The sequence below is a fragment of the Molothrus ater genome, chromosome 18 (genome assembly GCF_012460135.2).
Source record: "Molothrus ater isolate BHLD 08-10-18 breed brown headed cowbird chromosome 18, BPBGC_Mater_1.1, whole genome shotgun sequence".
NCBI lineage: Eukaryota > Metazoa > Chordata > Aves > Passeriformes > Icteridae > Molothrus > Molothrus ater.
The window spans coordinates 10373500-10392809 of record NC_050495.2 but is presented as its reverse complement, the minus strand read 5'-3'; the positions used below and the strand labels follow the sequence as shown (position 1 = coordinate 10392809).

The window sequence follows — 19310 nt, the reverse complement described above, 5'->3', positions numbered from 1 at the left end:
CAAAATTTCCAGATAAAGTAGGATTTATGTAAGGAATCTTGTCCTCAGAAGATCTGGGAATCTGAGCATTGTGTCAGGCTAACCTGCAGAGTATCCCAGCTCTTCAGCCACAAGGCAGGTCCTGGTGGACAACATCTGTCTGTCATGTAAAAAGAAGGAAGGAAAATTGGCTGTGAACCTACAAGGCAGCTGCTCATTGCTGCTCCAGAAATCTGAGCTGCAGAGCAGAATATCTTCCAGAACAGTGTATTCTTCCAAAAGGAAGAGAATCTCTCCAGAGGAGATTTGGTATGTGAGTCTACATTCAAGCATCACTTCCAACAAAACAAAACTTTCTTCTAGCAAGAGTTTTTGTTCACATGCTTTTGGGAGACTGCTAGGGTCTTTGAGGTTGCCACCTCTCCCTTTGTAAAGATAAATGTAGCAATATCCAACTTTCCAGACTCAGTGTTATCTGTAAGCTGGTACAGGGGACTAATATCTGTCCATGCTCTCCTTTTTTCCAGGAGATTGAAACCTCTGAGCCTTGCAGCTGCATCCATTTGACCACTTACAGCATCATCATTGGAACCAACAAGTTCTATGAAATTGAGATGAAGCAGTACACACTGGAGGGTAGGAGATAATTCCTGAGAAATGCTCCAAGTGGCTCCACAGGTTCTTTTGTAGGGCTTTTCAAAAGCAGTTTTGAAAAAAGTTGGTGCAAATCAAAGTGTCTTTCTCCATTCCCTTTGCAGAGTTTTTGGATAAAAATGACCACACTTTGGCCTCTGCTGTGTTTGCTGCTTCCACCAACAGTTTCCCAGTCAGTATCATCCAAGTGAACCCAGCAGGGCAGAGGGAGGAGTATCTGCTCTGTTTCCATGGTAAGTGGTGGATGCTTGTGCAGGTGTTGCACTACTCCTGTTCTCTGAGCTGCAGTAGGTACCCAAATGCTGTTGAATTTTGGACAACCTGCTTTGGCTGTAAAATTCTCCATGCCTGGAGGATCAGTTTTTGCACAAGATTTCTGTGCCTGAGGGAAGGGCTGCAGGCAGTGTGCTAAGTGCAAACAGGTGCTTGATTGCCCTGATAAGATGTTCAGGGGCTCTCAGACTTGGGTTTTGTCTGGTTTCTGTGCTGACAGATAAGACTTTTTAACCTTCTGGTGATTAAATAAGAGAGGGTGTTATTTTTTTGTATAGCTGCTTCTGTTGCCCTCTTGTATACTGTCATGGGAATGCACAAACCTTCTGAAGCCCTCTAGCAGTAATTTTGGGTGAGTAATGGTCATCACCTGCCCAACTGTAGATTAAATAATGACCTTAGTTTAGCTGGAACAAAGAGACATGGAATCACAGCACCTTTTGGCCTGGCAGTATTCCTACATCCAACCAGTTCCATGGCATTTAGAGTAACTCATGGCAATCTGGGATTTGTAAGATGTCTCTGATAAAAAGCATGGGAACAACTGCCTTTGTCCCTTCAGAAATAAATGAATAAAACTCAGGCAGATGCTCATGACCTGATGTGGCTTCTCTTGGCAGAGTTTGGTGTCTTTGTGGATTCCTATGGAAGACGCAGTAGGACAGACGACCTGAAATGGAACCGCTTGCCCTTAGCTTTTGGTAGGTGTTGAGAGACAACCCCTTGCATTGTGGAGATTACTGAAACCAGGAAACATCCCTGTGGAATGGGTACTCTGCTCTCAGCCCTTCTGTCTCCTTTTCCCTTCCCAATTCTTCCAGAAACTATGGAGCTTTTTTCTATGATTTAAGTTTATTCTAAATCCAGATGGCAAACCCTCTGAAATATAAGCAATTTAAGGAAAACTAAACCGAAGTTCCATTTCCTTTTTGTTCCTGGTCTGACACTGGTTGAACTGGCTAGTGGAATTTTTAACAATGCTCTAAGTTTCTGAAATAGTGAAGAATATATGAGGGCAGCATGGCTCCCTCAGGCCTTTTGCACTGCTTAATGGGATTTTGTTCAGTTAATAGCCTGTCTTTAATGCCTTTTTCATGATACTTTGGTTAGTAAAGTCCTTGAGATACAGTTTCAAAGCAACAATTCTTTAAACTTGCATCTCCCCCTATACTGATGGTGTCTGTGTCATTACATAAAATGTATTCCTTAGTTTTCCCACAGGGCTGTCAGCCTCTCTTGTGCTTGCTGTTGTGTTTTAGAAGTTTTTAATAGAGAATGTATTTTGTGTTTTTTCCTGCCTTTGCATTGCTCCTCCAGCCTACAGGGAGCCCTATCTGTTCGTGACCCACTTCAATTCCCTTGAAGTGATCGAGATTCAGGCACGAGCTTCTATAGGGTAAGTGGTTCTCTTTTCATCTCTTTGAACAGCCTGTTTTGCAGGAATATATGGACTTGCCAGGAAAAGGTACTGTGCTGCCTCTGTAGAAACTTTTTCCTGCAATTTTCCCCAGAACTCCGGCACGAGCCCACTTGGAGATCCCAAACCCGCGGTACCTGGGGCCTGCCATCTCCTCGGGGGCGATCTACTTGGCCTCCTCCTACCAGGACAAGCTAAGGGTGATCTGCTGTAAGGGCAACCTGGTGAAGGAGACCAACAACGAGCAGCAGCAGCCGCAGCACCACAGAGGCTCCTCTGCCACGCGCAGGTGCGGGGACATCGTGTGTCACGGTGACGGTGTCGGGGTGTTACAGTCCCTGCGTGCCTCAGGAGCAAACTTCCCTCCTGATGCTTTCCCTCTGGTGTGGTGGGATGCCCTTGTTCTGTTCTTAGAGCCTGGTGACAGTTACTGTAATACTGGCATAGAGTCGCTAATGGCTTAACATCCACAAGGAAACAAACATCAGCTCTAGATGGGGATAATCTCCACAAATGCTTTGTGACCTTGTGCTGGTTTGCTTTGATGTTGTGATAGAGCTCTGGCTTCAAAGCTTTTTGAGCTCAGATACTGTTGATATGACACTAAACACAGCTTGGCTGTAACAAGATGTAAAGCAAGAGCCCCTTTCTATCAAATAATGGGTCTGCCTTAGAGAGATTAGTGCTGGGAAGTTGTGATGTGATATACAGGTAATTAAATACTCGGGCTGATGGTGCCACTGTGTGCACAGGAAACAGAAATTGAGGCTTGTAGTTCATCCCAGCCTGGCCTGAACATCCCTGAGCTACAGAAAATTGTGTGAAAACTCATATATCAAATTTTAGTGTATTTTTATGTGGAAAAGCATATGGCTGGAGTGTATGAGAAGGTGTTGTGTACAGAACAGGCCAGAGAACATGACTTACACTGGCAATTCATTAAGGCACTTTGCCAGTGTGGCTTATGTGATGGATACTCCAGCTGCCAAAATACCTCTGCATTTTCCATCTTGCCTCAGGGAGGGGCTGATGCTCCTCACCCGAAGGGTGCTGGGGGAAAAGTTACATTTTTGCTAAAGAAATGTAACGGGAGGTTTTTGTCACTCAGCGGTTCGCATCAATTATTTTTGAATGACAGCAGCCCCAACAAGAGAGGCCCTCCCACGTACAACGAGCACATCACCAAGAGGGTGGCCTCCAGCCCAGGGCCCCCCGAAGGGCCCAGCCACCCCCGGGAGCCCAGCACCCCGCACCGGTACCGCGAGGGCCGCACGGAGCTGCGCAGGGACAAGTCCCCAGGGAGGCCCCTGGAGAGGGAGAAGTCCCCGGGGCGGCTGCTGAGCACCCGCAGGGAGCGCTCCCCGGGACGGCTCTTCGAGGACAGCGGCCGAGGCAGGGTGCCTGTGAGCGGGGCCAGAACTCCTCTTGCTCAAGTCAATAAGGTAAGGCAGGAGCCTGCAGGAATGTCTGTTCTCAGGGAAAGGCTTGTAGGTACTGCAGAAGGGCGGGGGCACTGGAAAGCACAAGAGCAGATCAAAGCTCAGCCCCCTGCTCTGCAAATTCTGTTGGGGCAGAGTCCACGTGGTGTCATGCACTGGCCCTGGGCTGGTTGTGGCACTACAGAAGCTGCTTGACACTAGAATGGGCTGAAAGCAAAGATGCATTTAGTAGCAAGTGATGGAGGACTTGAAGGGGAATAATGTCTGGAGCAGGGAACGTGGGAGCCTGCTGTGCTCAGAGTGGTGCTGGCAGTGCCTGCCTTTGTCAGTGTTTGTGGATGACAGGAGCCCTGGCTTTGTGGCAGCAGCAGGTGATGGATGTACTGCTCCCACCACCCCGTGCCTGGAAGAGAAGCACCTGTGACTTCTAACTTGTCCTTTTATTTCCCTGCCAGGTCTGGGACCAGTCTTCAGTGTAAGTCTCAGCTAGACAAGTTACTCGTCTTGACCTGCAGGAAAAAAAGGAAATCTACTGAGTATATGCACTCCATCTGTCTGCAGCCCAGTTCCCAAACAGCATTCCTGGGCCAAAGCTCGCTCCTCAGCGGGAGCCGTGACGCTTTCCAAGACCGTTCGCAGCTCAGTTAATTTCTCTGCACTTTCCTGCACTCCTGTTTTTGCACTTTGTACTACTGTTACTCTTTCAAGCAGTTCATGAACTTTTTGTATCCACTTTAGTCCCTAGTAGTTCATCCAGGAAATGGGACTCGTGTCCTACCCCAGGTCATCACTGTGGTTAGCACCCCTTAACAGAGAGTTGGTCAAAGTTCTGAGATGTGCTGGGAGCCCCTGATGGCCTGGAAACAGAAGGGCCAAGGTGAGTGAGTCTTTCAATAGGAGCTGTGGTTGGATGTTCTCCACAGAACACATGAAAAATTTCTTCTGATTAGCCTGTTCACCTGCCACTTCTGAAAGTTATTTTGTTCTCACTAAAATCGCTTTAGAGCAGCTCTGATGGGGAGGGAAGAACCCTGCTTTAACCAAGCCCCCTGCCCGGCCCTGAGACAAAGTGCATTACCTATAAGCTACTGGGTTGTAAGACTTTATCCAGGTCTTCTGCATGACAGTTCACTGCATGCTGCTGCACCATCACTGGCTCTCTCCTTTTAGGTTGCTTTGCTGAGTAGTGTATTGTACCTCACTTGTAAATTAACTGAAACCTTTAGATTACGCTGCAAAATAGCCGTTAATTACTCTGGAAATTTGGCACCGAAGCGTTAACAAGCCTTATTCTATGACAAGAATCACAGTCACACTTGTGTTCTCCTCTCAGCACTGGACGTGGTCTCTTCAGCAATGAGTCCTGCCAGCCTCAGCTCCCCAGGGGGAGCAGCCCGGGCTGGCTCCTCCCGTGAGCTGTAGCTCTTGGTGCAATCAGATCCGGTGTCTTGGCACAGGACACCCACAGGGAGCAGCTTTGGCAGTTGCTGACACACCTTCGCTTCCCCGTGTCTGACCTCGAGCCTTTTATTGCTTCCTATTCTCTTTTGCTGTGAACATGAAGCAGAGAGCAAATGATTTTCAAAGCAGGTTTTGACCATTCACTCTGCAATAGCAACATTCTAAGTGAACAACCATGTTCTTTACAACTGGAAAGAGCAAAACTGCATCCAATCTTCTTCCCTTGGCGCCACACTTAAACTTCTGCTAGTCCCTTGCAAGCCTGTGCTAACCTGTTCTAGAAACCCATCAAAATTCCAATGCCTTGTCAGTGTCCTTTGGCGAGTTTCATGAATATTGTATTCTGTTCTCTTGTCTGTTGGGTTATTTTCAGTCAGATGATTTGGCAGGAAAGTTGCTGAAAGTTTTTGTCTCCTGGTCTGAATATTTTGAAAGGTCACTGAGATCAGTCTTTAAATCTTTGCATCTCATGGAAGATCTTCAAGACCTCAGAAATGGGCTTGTTGAGTCCTGAAAGTGTATATCTTGTGTCTTGTTCGTGAAATGCTTCCTGCTATAGAAATAGCTCAAAGGACTGTACATATTTACAAGAAACTTTATATTCGTAACAAAAGGGAATTGAATTGGTTTCTACTTTTTTATTGTAAACTGTGCGTTTTTCAACACTGGCTTTTTGTTTTACTGGTGGTTGTGGACAGCCATCCTCAGACACTGGAGGGGCCTCGCCTCAGTCCTCCTCGCTCCCATGAAGAAATATTGTAACATTAAATTGCAATTGAAGCTTGTTAGCATAAATGAGGTTTTAGGTCTCTAAAAGTACAGGATTTTTCTTCATTACCTTTTTATTATTGACAAGGGAGGGAACCAGAGGGACAGTTCAAAGCTCCACCGGGAAAGTATTGAACTTTGTTGTTGAACAATAACCAAATAAAACAAATAACTATCTTGACTGGCATGGTGAAATGACGGCTTCCTTCTCTCTGGAGTGCCCCTGCCCCTTACCTGGCTCTGGGGCTGGGGAATCCTTGGTGTCACAGCTGACCCCAGAGCAAACCCTGGCAATATTCAGCATTTAATACTTTTCATTCCCTGAACAGTAGCATAAGTGGCTTCACAAACCCCAGGCATGTTCACGTGCACTAACCCAGGTGGATTTATCCAGGTGCTTCACTAGAGCAGCAGTCACTGCAAGCACCCACAGCTCAGTCCTGCCTCACCTGTGAGAGGGGCAGAGGTGGAGCACCTGTGAGTGTCTGGGACAACAGTCTTGCCCTGGTAGATGACCCTACACACCTTGAGCTGGAAAAAAGGCATCTTAATTAACAAGAGTGTGATCTAATGACAGGTTTGGGACTTATCCCAGCAATGTACTGGGAGCAAAGTGGAGGGAGGCAGTTCCTCATCCCACTGCTGTAAAATGCTGGTGCTTTAAGGCCTAATAGCTGCAACTTTAAAAAAAGACCATTCACAAATCCAGTCAGATTGAGTACAACCTGCAGTTACTGTACAGCTCAACTTACACCTGCTGGGAAAACTTGCTAGATCAGACTTAAATGTAAATACATCTATTTTTAACTGAACTAGTTTTTACAGGGTCTGAAGTATTCTTTCACAGGAAGAGGTTTTTAATATTCACACTGCTGCCTACAGTAACTTAATTTGTCCTCCTACTGTTCAGTGTTTTTGGTTCTGTGCACATACCCACCCCCTCAGCCCTGAGAAAGGGCCTGTTGGAGGCTCTGGGGGTGGGTAACCAATGGCTCCTCTTACAATTTGGTCTACATGACATTCTCCATGAAAATGCTCTCCATCAACCCTGAGCTGCTTGATTTATCTATTGTGCCTACTATGATGTATATGATGAAATGCTGACTTGTTCAATGTTCCTTTCTTTCTTTTACTGTGCACAAACAATACTTATTTAAAGCTCATTGTTGCAGTCCTATGATGCATGATCCGAATTGTAACAAAACTAAATTAATCCAGAAACTGATGGAGTAAAAAAAAATAATTAATTATTTATTGAGCTTTCTGATTCCCAAGAACCCTACACAAATCCATGTCAGCTTGACCCCCACATGCTGTGCTGAAATTCAGGGGGTTGGGGAGGGCAGGGAGCTCTTGTTATTCCTGTACTGGTTTACTCCAGGGTCCCCAAAAGTGACTGTAACAAAAGCGTCTGCATCTACCTTTAAAAAAATGTGCTCTCCTAGCAACAGCCAAGAATAAACATAACAGCACAGACTGTGAGCTGTGGGTGGGGAATGTAAGTGAGCTAATAAATCCAACTCTTGATCCAGCTTTTGCCTTTGGAGGGATTTGATTCATCCCATTGCAATAAGAGAACACAGAGTGATTAATTCATTCACCTGTCAAGCAGAGAATGACCCAGCAAAAAACCCAATGGAACACCCCAAAACCCACCCCCAGGCAAAAACCAAAACAACCAGCTTTCCTCTTCTTCATGCTGCTGGAGAGAAAGGGCTTTGGGGGGGCTGAGGGTGCCAGTGCCTCACCTGAGGAAATCTGTGGCTCCTGGGACTGGCACTGGAGGCCCCAGGGACCAGCTCACCTCCATCACTGCTGCTGCTGGCAGTGGGGCAGGAAGGGCGGAGCAAGAGGGTCCCTCCTGCAGGCCCTCCACAGCCTGGGGCCCACCCTGGGCTCCCCACCAGCCCTCACAACTTTTTGGGGCTGCAAAAGCTGATGGGGGCTGCAGTCCCTGTACTGAGCCCTCTGCCAGCTGAGACAGGGCCCGGGGTTACAACCCAAAAATAAAAATTAAAAATCCTCAAGCTTTCTACACAACATTGTTCCTGTCCTGTGGTTCCACCATAGCTGATGCACTGGTGAAGAACATGGAGTGCTCTGCAGGTACCAGCACTGAGCACACACCCCACAGCCTTGGCATTCCCTGGACACTGCAGGGACACAAACTGCGCCCTCACACAGCTGGACCTGCAGAGTCACCCTGCTGAGGACAAAGGCTTGGGGAAAAAGGTCTGCTTGAAGTGGCTGCTGGAACTAAGAGAAGCTGACAGGAGGCTTAAGGCCCATCCCAAGCTTTCCAGCTCTGTTGCTGGAGCTTTTAACTGGAGTCTTGTCCTTCCTCTAAACTTTACATCACAAATAAACACGAACACCTCGGTCTTGTTCACTGACTGAGTGCAAGAGGAGAAAGTGTTTCAATCTGCATCATTAATGAAAAGCTCATACAACCCACCAAGGCATAAAACTGCAATCAGGAAATCACATGTAATAACAAAATAACTCACTGAAGGTCAAATTACCACAGGTGGAAACAGTAGTAACAAGACAAGTCACCCACATCTCTTGAAAATGTTTTATTTGTTTCTAAAGAGGTTGAAAACAAGCAATTCTGTAGTTCAGAATACTAAATACTATCCATAGCACAGAATGAAGAAAGTTTTCAGAGAAAACCATTGCACTAGACCCAGATCTACTCAGCTACTGAAGATATTGCAACAAGGCTGCTGAACAGACCCCAGGATGGCAAGGCACCCTCCCACTGTGGCTCACCCCACGCTGGCTGCTGCAGCTCTGTCCCCACTCAGAGTCCTCACAGACTTGTGCAAAGTGCTTCCCTCACAGTGGGAGGGGCTGCTTATCATTGGCACGGTCACGATGCCCCAGGCACCACAACAAGCACACTGGCAGCAGGTTTGCATTAATGTTGCATTTGTTTTGGGATAAAACAGGCTGTCAGCACCAAGGACAGGCAGCCTGGCATTACTAGAATCACTTAGAAAACAGAAACAGAATTAAAAAGTTGCCCGGCTCCAGCCCTGGGCACAGAGGGTGCTGCATCCAGCACTGCTGACACTGAGGGGTAAGTTTGGCCACTGGACACAGGAGACTTACAGTCACCCTCAGGCTGTTACTGAAGAACTCATCCCTAAACTGCATCCATCCATCTCCTTCCTCTCTCAGATTAAGGAAGTCCTCATCAGTGACAGCAAGAGAAACCAGTTTTCCAAAAGCAGATTACTGCAAGACACAATTACGATTTACAGAAAAATCCAGCCATTAAAAACAATTGTCTTTACCAGAAATTCCACAGGGGAAAAGATGTATTTCAGTTCTCATGAAGAGAAAAAACTACAGAGCTATTCACAGTAGAAACAGTGCACCCCACTCTACCGTAAAATAATAACGAGCTTGTAGTGATGATGATGTTGCTGAATTTGCCCAGAAAAGGCTGCTACAAAATGATCATCAATATTCACACTTACTTCAGCCAGGCAAGTTAGGAACTTGCTACTGAAATAGTGTTTGATGAGCAATGGAAGCAGTAATGAGCTTGCTTTTGCTAAGTGTTATGCTCAAATCAGATTCCCCAAGAATCCTGAACTTTCCAGACTTTGGGCTGGCAGACTCCCAGTCTGCCTTGCTGCTAAAGCTCTTTGATCTGTTGCTGCCCTGACATTATTCAGCCTAATTAAATTGGTGTTTTTTTAACTCAGCTGACAAGGGGCACTGACATCTTTGCCACCTGTCTGGGTGCTGTGAAGCTGCCATTTCCAAGAACTTCCATGGTGGGGCTAACAAAATAAGGCAAATACAGGAGAACCTGGAAGTCTCAGGGAAAATATGAAATCAGAGTTTGTTTGCTACAGCACAGAGCAGAAGTACATTTGGTTAAGTGAAGCATTTTTTTCTGAGACTGCACTGGCCCAGAACAATTGGTCACAAATGACTGTGATGCTCATATTGGCTTGTACAGCAAAGTGGTCACGTATTTCTTCTTGTAACGGTGTGTAGCACTGAGCACCATCACTCCATCCTACAGGGGAGGGAAAACAAGTGAGCATGTGCCATGGCCAGACACATGGGCTGCCCCTGGGCACGACATGCCCTGGCCTCTCACCTTGATGGAAAGTGCATACAGGTGGTTCAACATGACGTGGTTGGGCTCAGGGAGCAGAGCAGGGGTCACACTGCAGAGAAGAGGGACAGTGTGACAGTAACAGTGGGACAGACAGTGTGACAGTTCACTCCTCACAGCTGAGGGGTGACAAACAGCATCTGTGACCAGCCACTGAGTCCATCACAAACACAGTCACCATTTCAGAACAACCCCAGGTCCCTCTGGGTAAAACCCTCTGCATCCTCACCAGGACCATGTGATTATCCCTTATGTGCTTCTGGTGTCTTAACAGTTAACAAGATTAAGCTTTTGGGAGGAAAACAGCAGTCTAGTTTTCCATTTTAAAGACAATCAACTAGAAAAATAGATTTACTTCAGATGAATCCATCTGGACACACATAATAAGGAACTCACCAGCACAATAACTTATCCTAAGGTTTCTTCTAAGCTGTCCCTTGTCCATATCCAGATTTTTCCCCATCTGTTCCCACCCTCAAGGGCATTATTTAGCAAACCAAAGTGATGTACTCACAGAAATGCCTGTGTCCTTGTTCAGGATGACCTGCAACAGGTGTGGGGGGAGAATGGGTGGGGATTTAAAGCGCTCCTCTGCCTTGCAGACATAGGGCTCCTGGTGGTACGGTCCTGGGGGTGAACTGGACAGCTCTGCCAGAGAGAAAATGGTAAATATGGTAAATATTTCATCCTGAATACTTTGTGAGAACATCTGCTCTTTATAGGTACATGCAGCCTAAAGGAATCAATGGCACTTAAGTAAAACTGCAGCAGCTGGTGGAGTGCCAGAGGATCAGTCACTGCCTAAGAGGGGATTTAAGGTGCCCAAAGTCTGACTTGGAAGGAGCTGTGAGGGTCTGGGCAGCAGAGTTCTGAAGGCACAACTGCACTTCAGAACCTCTCTGTCACCTCTGCCCAGAGCTTCTGCTAACAGCCCAGAGTGCAGGCTGCCCTACGAGGGCAAGACCATGGGATGCACTTGAGAAAGGCAACTGCTCCCCCCTGCAGGCTGGGCTGTGGGAAGGGCCCTTCCAAGTCTGATCAGGGAAAGGAAACACTGCTACAGCCTAAGGGGGAGGGCATCTACCAGAATCTCCTCCTGGCCTGCCCCACAATCACATAGCACTTCCTCCAAAAAGGCTTTGGCCAGGGCAAAGTCACACAGAGCAAAACACACCCAAACACACCTCCTGGCCCAGGCTCAAAGGTCTGCTGAAGGTGCTGCCTCAGTCATGGGCTCCATCCCTACAGAGCTCAGCAACCAACAGGGCAGGGCTGACCTCAGACACGGCTCAAGCTAAACCCCACCTCTCTTCTGTTACACTGGAACATGAAACTTAAGGCAAGAATTGCATTTTTGTATTATTCTTAGGTAGATAATTTACACTACACTGTGAGGATACTCCCCAGCCTGTGCTAGCATGGAAATGCAGCTAATTTCTCCCTGCTGAAAAGCAACTCCTGACCCCCTCAGCCACCTCCTTAGCAGAGGAAGACTGAATTAGGAGCAGTGCAGGCTCTCAACGTTGGTTTGATGTGGTAAAGCAGAGACTGATCCACCAGTGACTGCCCTAAACCCAGCCACTGCACACAGCAGGGGCAAACAAGGTTACTGAGCACCCAGGACTTCTCCTCATCAGATCTGTGCTGCTTTGTATAGGCTTCCTCCTCTGTGCTTTCCACTTTCTTCCTTTGGGCATTTGTGACTCCTGCACACATCACAGGGCCTGACACAAGTGGAGATTAATCTCTGCTGGAGCTTTAACTCAGATAAAAAGGGAAAATGAAATTTTGAACAGCTCTAAAAAGTGTGACATAAAGTTACCAGTGAGCTCATACCAGACATGTCTGAACATTTTTGGGAGTCCACCATCAAAGCATCGAACACTTCAAAGTCAGTTTTCTTCACCTGGATGATGTTGTTGACAGTACCCAGCTGGCTGGTTACTACTGGCTGCCAAAAGACAAGACAGAAAAACCAGAATAAAAAAAGCCTGTGGGACTAATATATTCTCAGAACTGCACAATCAGCATTACCAAGAATGAGGTACAATTACTTTTGAAATATGACAGAACCAGATGTGAGAAGAGCTCAATGAGTGTTAGGTTAAGAGGAAGTGCAGGATTTTAAGGGCTGGGAGGGGAAAATGTCAGCTGAACCTGCCAAGCCCACAGGGCTCCAGACAAGGCAGGGGTCAGTCTGGGCTGGAGTTACCTGTGACACCAGCTCTGGACACTGTCCTTGAGCATGGGGGAACTGCTGGGCAGGCTGGGGTTAAAGCTCATTTTATAGCAGAGGAGGAAAAACAGGCCTGGTAGATTTTGGCACAATTACTGGACTGTGAAAAGATCTAGAGCAGCAATAGCAACATGCTGGCACAGAGAGCCAGGAAGGCACAGCGAGCTCTGGGCTGCCAGCAGTGCTGCAATGCTCTAAAAGGCAGTTTGGCACTGGACAAGCAAAGCTTGGCATCACTTATAAACCAATGGCCAAGAGATCCTGTCCCTCATTGCATCTCCTGTCCTCTGAGCTCAGGTTGATGCTGCCACCCAGGCCAGCAGAAACCTCTCTCTCACCAGCCTGAACAGCCCCTTTCTCCTCTTCAGATACCTCAATCAATAAACAGTGACTCAAAGCAAACTTTACCTCTGCGGGATCGTGTGTCCACTGCCCATCCACGAGGAACTTGTACTGGTGCTCTCCTTCTGGCAGGTCCAGGATTGCCACAAAGTTATTGTGACTGGAATTTAAGACAAACAATCAGCCCTGCAAAATTCTGAAAAGTGCCTTGGTCTCTAAGCTGTGACACACCCTGTGACACAGAGCAGAAGCCTCCTCATGCAAAACCTTAAACAGGCAGAGAATCTCTGATGCAATCCAAAGGTAAGGAATCAAATTATGATTAATGCTCATGATAATTTCCTCTGTGACAGTGAGTCCCCCCACACTCCTGACATCCCATAACTGGCACTGAGCTTTTGTAAAGTCACTCTCACATCTTCATGTTACTTGTTAGCACAGGAGACCTCATTTATCTGCTGATGGAACAAGATCAGCTTTCTCATATTTCCCTGCCTTTCAGTATTTGCCATCATAAACTGCATTTCCCAAATGCCCATGAAATAAATGAGCAATGAGCAGATAAAAGCAGCAACTCGATACTTCAGGGTTACTTTGGGCCTGAAGAGCTGCTGCTTGGCAATTTCCAAACTCCTTGGGCTGTGAGCTCCCTGATTCCTCAGAAGGCTTTAGCAGCATCTCAAAAAAGCTGAGAAACACCTGATGGCTCCAACAGGCCACTGGGCCCTCTGAGCTGGGCAAAAGCCACTGACATGGCAAGGATGTGTGACAGAGACTGTGCTGGATCCAGCTCCCCTTTCCACTGCCCAGCCCTGCTCCAGGCACAGACACACAGCAGGGACTGTTTGGGGTTATCTGTGTGCTGTGCCCAGTGAACTGACACACAGCTCAGCTTCCACCCTGTGCCATCCAGGAATGGAGAAGCCAGACTGTCATCAAGGGCATGAGGAGAGAGGCAGGACAGGGGTAAATCAAGCCCAATCCCATGTCTGAGCTGCCCACCTCCCTCATGGCACTGAGCACTGCCAGTCCATGGGGAACAGGCTGCAGCAGCACTTCCTTACCTCCTTGTCAGAGGAATTTTACTCCAGTTGTTGAAGGATCCTGACAAATAAACCTCTTTCCCTCCTCCAGTCCAGCGGAACACTGTTGGCCGAGCTTGAGTGGGGGTTTTGTCATTCACCTCCAGGTCCTGCTGCCAAGCCAGAAATTCCTCTTTCTCCAATGGAGCCTACAAGCACAATGTCTCAATCAAAAAAGGTTCTTTCCTGGCAGACTCAGACAACCTGTGCTGTACTGAAAGCTTTTTTTTTCCCTCAGGCAGGATTCTCTAAGTTTACTACAAGCAGGTTTTGTCAGATGCAGAATACAAAACGCATCTCTAGATACTGTTCACAAGTTCATTTGCACGAATTCTGCAAAGGTGTTAAAGCCTTCCAAATTTGCAGGAAGAGTGGAAGGCAAAATTATGCTCTTCCCTCCAATTATACCTGCTTAAACACCAATTCACTCTCTCCTTGGCATGGGAAGGAAGGGGGATTGACAGCTTTGTGTAAACTCAATGACAAAATCCCTGCAGGTTGCAAACAGCCCCAGAGCATTCCAAGCAAGCAATGCTGGCAGAACAAACCAGCAATACCTTCATTTCCTCTGGATGGAACAAGTCTGCATCTTCAGGGCTGTCCATGAGGATTTTGGGTCTGTCCCCCTCCTTGGTGGCTCCTCCTGAGCTGTCCCCTCGGGTGGCTTTGTGCCCATGGCGCTCCAGCCCCGCGCGCTCGCTGCTCGTGTTCCCCATTTCTGTGGATCTAAAAGAGCAGGGAAAGCTGGATTAGCACATGCACTCCCACAGCTGGGACACCAACAGGCAGGAAAGGAAACTCATCAGTAGCCTTGGGCTGTGCTTTTGAGTTGAAGAGCCTCAGAAACGTGATTAACCAACCCATTGTGAAGTGACACCATACTCTGAACAAAGGCACTGACAGTTTTTAGCTAGTGCTGATGATGTGCTGCAGTTCTGTACATGAGCAGCTCTACCAGAGGCAGCCAGGCAGGGAGCTGACCCAGCAGGTCCCAGGCACACAGCACGGAGCTGTTGTGTCCCTCCAAGCCAAGGGCTCGATCTTTGCCTCCTGCCCCCGTGCACACAGCGCTGCACCTCGCCAGCAGGTGTTCTCCTGCAACGCCAGGGGAACTTTCTGTCGCAAGGCTCCAAAAGCAGCCTGCCTGAAATGTGACCTCACTAGAGTAAGGTATCTCACCCTGCTGAGGATGCTGAGAGCAGCCGAAGGGAGCTCTAAACAAAGAACCACAGAATGTCCCGTGCTGGAGGCCCCACAGGGACCACCCGGGCGAGCTCCGGCCCCTGCACAGACACCCAACGTTCCCACCCAGTGTCTGAGAGCGGTGTCCCAGCGCCCCTGGAGCTCTGGTAGCCTGGGACTGTGACCGCTCCCTGGGGACAGCTCAGTCGCGCTCTGTCCCCGCTCTCCTCCGGGAGCGGCAGCGCCTGCAGAGACCCAGCCCCGCCTGGGTGCCAACGGAAGGGGCCCGCGGGCGCACCGGGACCTCCGCGGGGCACGGGGGCACAGCCCGGCCTGGCAGCACCGGGACCGCGACCCCGGGAGCCGCCCCTGCCCTGCCCTGCCAGGCCCGCACCCACCGCCCGCCGCGCTCCCGCCGCCGCCGCCGCGCTTCCGCTTCCGCCGGGCCCAGCCCGCGCCCGCCGGGGGCAACCGAGCCCGGCGCGACCGTTCCGGGCTGCCCCGCGCTCCGTGGGCTGCCTGGTGAGCTCCATGGTGAGCTCCATGGCGAGCTCCATGGCGGGCTTCATGAGGAGCTCCGTGGCGGGCTCCATAGTGAGCTCCAAGGCGGGCTCCATAGCGGGCTCCATGGGGAGCTCCATGGCGGGCTCCATGGGAAGCTCCAGGGCAGGCTCCATGGCGAGCTCCAGGCCAGGCTCCTCCCGCGCCTCCTCAGCACCCACTGCTGCCGGGCACGGCTCCGTGCCCCCCCCGGGAGCTGCCGTGCCCCGGGCAGCGCCTGAGGGCGGTGTTGGAGCCACGGGCAATGGCGCGTCCCTGAGCACGGTCAGAGCGCGCTGGAACCGTCAGCTCTGGTGTCTGCGGGGGTACAGATGGAAGGCCAAGTCATTAAATGATAAATGTTTCCCAAATGAAATGACACTGTACCTTTCTCAAAGCATTCCCACTCAACACTGTCTGGTTTTACCCTTGGCTCTTCCCCAGCTGTTGCTGGTTTTTATTTCCCTTTCCTCACAGCCACAGAGCTGAGGCCTGCAGGTGTGTCACCCTTCTCTTTACAGATAAATTGCTTTTTTGTCATTACAAATAGAAGCAACCTGCACAGAGACAGAAGGATTCCTACCAAATGGAAGCATCCACACACTGTAACATTGTGGGACGAGTTCTGCCAGGATGGCTGTGCCAGTGCAGCGCTGGCTCCCGCTGTGTTTTGGGGAACAGCTGCTCCCTTTTTGCCCCTGGGGGTCGAACACCCTGCCCGGGGCAGGCTGCCAGGGCAATGTGTGCAGGCAGCCCTTCCCCAGCCCTGCACACAGCCCCTGCTATAAAATGCAGCTGCTGTAATTTTGGCATTTCACACAGCTTAGTGTTTATAAATGTCCTGTCTCCAACCCTGGTTGTTTTGTTCTCCCCAGTTTTCTTGGCCAGCACTGTTTGCAGTACAGGGTACCGTGTCTTGCCCATCACTTGCCCATCCAGGACCACTGGGATGATCTGCATAGCAGACACATAGACCCACTACAGGCCACGGTACCTTCATCTGGGGCCTGGCCTTTGCAATGATTTTGTTCTTCTAGGAACCACAAAATGGTAACAAAATGCAGGGTAAGGCCTGCTAGCAGATCATGAGGCTGTGGTTACCAGTCTGTGGTAGGTACAAACATTAAAGTCTGCTGTTAAAATGTGATGGTTCCTCCTCCCATGGTGATGAACCATTTGTGGTTGTGCTCCATGCCAAAACCTCTGGGAGCTGCTGGCCTGTGGACAGAACAGAAGCCATGGACAAGGCATCTCAGCCTCACTGTTGCTGCCTTCTCCTCCCTGTTTTCCCTGTGTCTGCTCCCTTTTCAGGACTGGCTCATGTCTCCCCTGGCCCTGACGGGTGGGTGTAGCACACTCCTGGAGCAATCAGCTGTAACTCACTCTGTCAGGTGCTGCTCCCTGAGAGGGCTGGATGACATCACACCATGAACACCTAAATCATCCCCCACCTCCTCATACACGTCTGTGTGCACGTCCCTGCATTCACTGGAGTGTTGTTTTCTCCCCTCAGCCTGAGTGGGAGCCCCATTCCCTCACAGCTGTTGGTGCAGGAGATGTGGGAAGTGAGGGATCAGCTAAAGACAAGCCACAGGGCCTGGCAGAGCTCAGCCTCCCACTGATTCTCTGGAACCCTGGAGTTCTGCTCCTCCCTTTAACAGCATCTGTGACTTTTTGCCTCCTTTTATGCTCTGCAGCCTGAAGGGCATAAAAACTCCCCCTCTTCCACCCCATCTGAACCAGCCTTCACATTCCAAAGAAAGACTACAAAATACTTTTTCTACCTCTGCCGCTGTTGGGGTAAAAGGAGCAGGGGAAAACACAGTGACTAATTCAGAATAAGAAATTCTGAATAAGAAATTCCCTTAAAAAACCAAACAAAATATCCCCAAAACAAACAAACAAACAAACAACCCCAAAATTCACTTTCAGACTCCTCACAGCCTCTAAAACAAGATAAAAGTAATAATGAAATGTTTCATCTGGTGTCATGACTGTGCCACACCCCCTCCTAGGACAATGTGAGGTTTTAAAAGCAGAGGCTTGTAAAAGACCTGCAGGATATGAAGAGCCGTGTGGTCTCTGTTAGTTGCCATGTCAGTAGCCACAAGCAAAGCTCAGCTCCTTTCTCCCTCCCTCACACCTACCTTTTTTAGTAAACACGAGCTAGACCTGGCCTGACTATTACATCTTCTTAGTCAGAAGTTAATTTTAAGGCAGTTTGGTTCTTGGCTCTTAAAATGATGAGACTCAGCAGAGCTGGTCAAAGTTCTGGGAATCATTACAGAGCACTTTGGGTGCTGTACAGGCTGAGGGGTCAAGTGAAGTGACATCTTTGCTACTGAGTCACTCTACCCCCTTGGAGATATCACTTACCATCCCTCTCTATCAGCTGACTCATTTTAAAAGAGAGTAAGGACCAAACAGGATAGGTCTGAGGTCAGGACAGACCTGTGTTAGGGGAATGCATGTCTTGGATTAGATGGGGTGAAGAGTGGCCTTACAAGCTTTTCAGGCACAGAAGTCAGGGATGGCACTCACCACATACCATGCTCTAGGCCAGAATATCTCATTTTCACTATTTAGATTATCTCTCTTGTTATTTGATTAAAATCAAAAGGCAATTAAGCCCTCACTGAATACTGATTGAAAAGTGAACATGAGGCTGCCACAGCTCACCATGACCACGCAGCCTGCTTCGGTCTGGATACTTCACTTCCAGTGGAGTTTCCCCTTCTCTTACCTCAGAGTAGGTGTCAAAAAAGAAATGCCTTCAGCCTCATGCTGTGCAGTTCAAAGTCCTGAAGAGTCCATTGAAATCTGTCAAAGTTCTTTTCCCTTGACATGATGCAAACTTATTTAGCCAAAGAGAAGTCATTGCAAGTGGTGTGGAAGCTGACTCAGCCCTCCAGTGAGAGATGACAAACGCAGAGGAGCCATCCTCAGACGTGAGCTGGGAGATCAGATTCACACATGCCATAAATCACATTATAAAGGACAGATGAGCAAGAGCTTCTTGCAGCTTGAGTGCTGTGGAGAGTGAGCTGTGTGGGAGCAGAACAGAACTTACTCAGAGTTCAAGACAGAGTAAATTTCTTACTATACCTTGGGGTCCTGAATTTGTTCCTCCATCTTTACAGTGGCTGATTGATCTCTTTCCAGGCCCCCTCCTCCTTTTAGGTCCCTTGTGGGTTTAGCCCCCTTTGCCAGGCTGGCAGGGAGTGCAGCAGAGGAGGTTGGGCAGCCTCCTCAGAGGCTCAGTCCCATCTCAGGGACATGTGTCCTGCTGTGCTGCAGAATGTGCTGTTGTGCTTGGGAAATGGAACGTTGGGAGTGCACAGAAGAAATCCCTCACACGCCACTGCATCCCTCCTCTGCTCCAACTCTGCACACTTCCCAAGACCTGCTAATTCAAAATGAGGTTGGAGGTGGGAGGATTGTAAGAGGAAACCAACATTTTGGTAGTTTTTGAGCCTGAAGGTGCTGCCTGTGGAGACTGAGGGCTGTGTCAGAAAGGTGGGGGTCAGGCAGCAGCCCTGCAGAGCCCTGAGGGCTCCAGCCTTGCCTGGAGCTATCTCCTGCAAAGCCAGGGTAGGTTCCACATCTGTTCAAGGTTTGGTGATATGGACTTCATCTTCCACAAAGGCTCCTGAACAGCTGTCAGGTAACCAGGATGCTTCTAAGCAGCTTGGCCCCCATCAATCCAGTGACTTTCCTTGTATTTAGATCTTACTTGCCTTTGGGAATTCAACCCTTCAACTCTTCTTGCATGTGTGCACACACAAACACACAAAGTAAA

At 48.9% G+C, this 19310-nt stretch overlaps 2 protein-coding genes across 6 annotated transcripts in view; one reads left to right on the top strand and one right to left on the bottom strand.

Annotated features, from left to right (window-relative positions):
* The window catches only part of CIT (citron rho-interacting serine/threonine kinase), a 65780-nt gene extending 59608 nt beyond the window's left edge, over positions 1-6172 (top strand). For 3 of the 5 annotated variants that reach the window (XM_036393539.2, XM_036393538.2, XM_036393537.2), the window contains 7 exons: positions 507-615; positions 738-866; positions 1527-1607; positions 2224-2302; positions 2418-2612; positions 3432-3765; positions 4218-6172. In XM_036393539.2, the coding sequence (XP_036249432.1) occupies positions 507-615; positions 738-866; positions 1527-1607; positions 2224-2302; positions 2418-2612; positions 3432-3765; positions 4218-4241 (951 nt within the window). In that variant the 3' untranslated portion in view covers positions 4242-6172. The remainder of the gene's footprint in view (positions 1-506; positions 616-737; positions 867-1526; positions 1608-2223; positions 2303-2417; positions 2613-3431; positions 3766-4217) is intronic. The other 2 variants (XM_036393541.2, XM_036393540.2) reach the window with 2 other exon arrangements.
* Positions 6173-8552: 2380 nt separating this feature from the next.
* Positions 8553-15062, bottom strand: PRKAB1 (protein kinase AMP-activated non-catalytic subunit beta 1). Its single transcript, XM_036393569.2, is given in 9 exon segments — positions 8553-10027; positions 10112-10174; positions 10176-10181; positions 10644-10777; positions 11966-12080; positions 12774-12867; positions 13772-13938; positions 14347-14515; positions 14969-15062. Coding segments are annotated over 8 exon segments (816 nt in total). The 5' UTR covers positions 14506-14515; positions 14969-15062; the 3' UTR covers positions 8553-9949.
* Positions 15063-19310: the final 4248 nt, after the last annotated feature.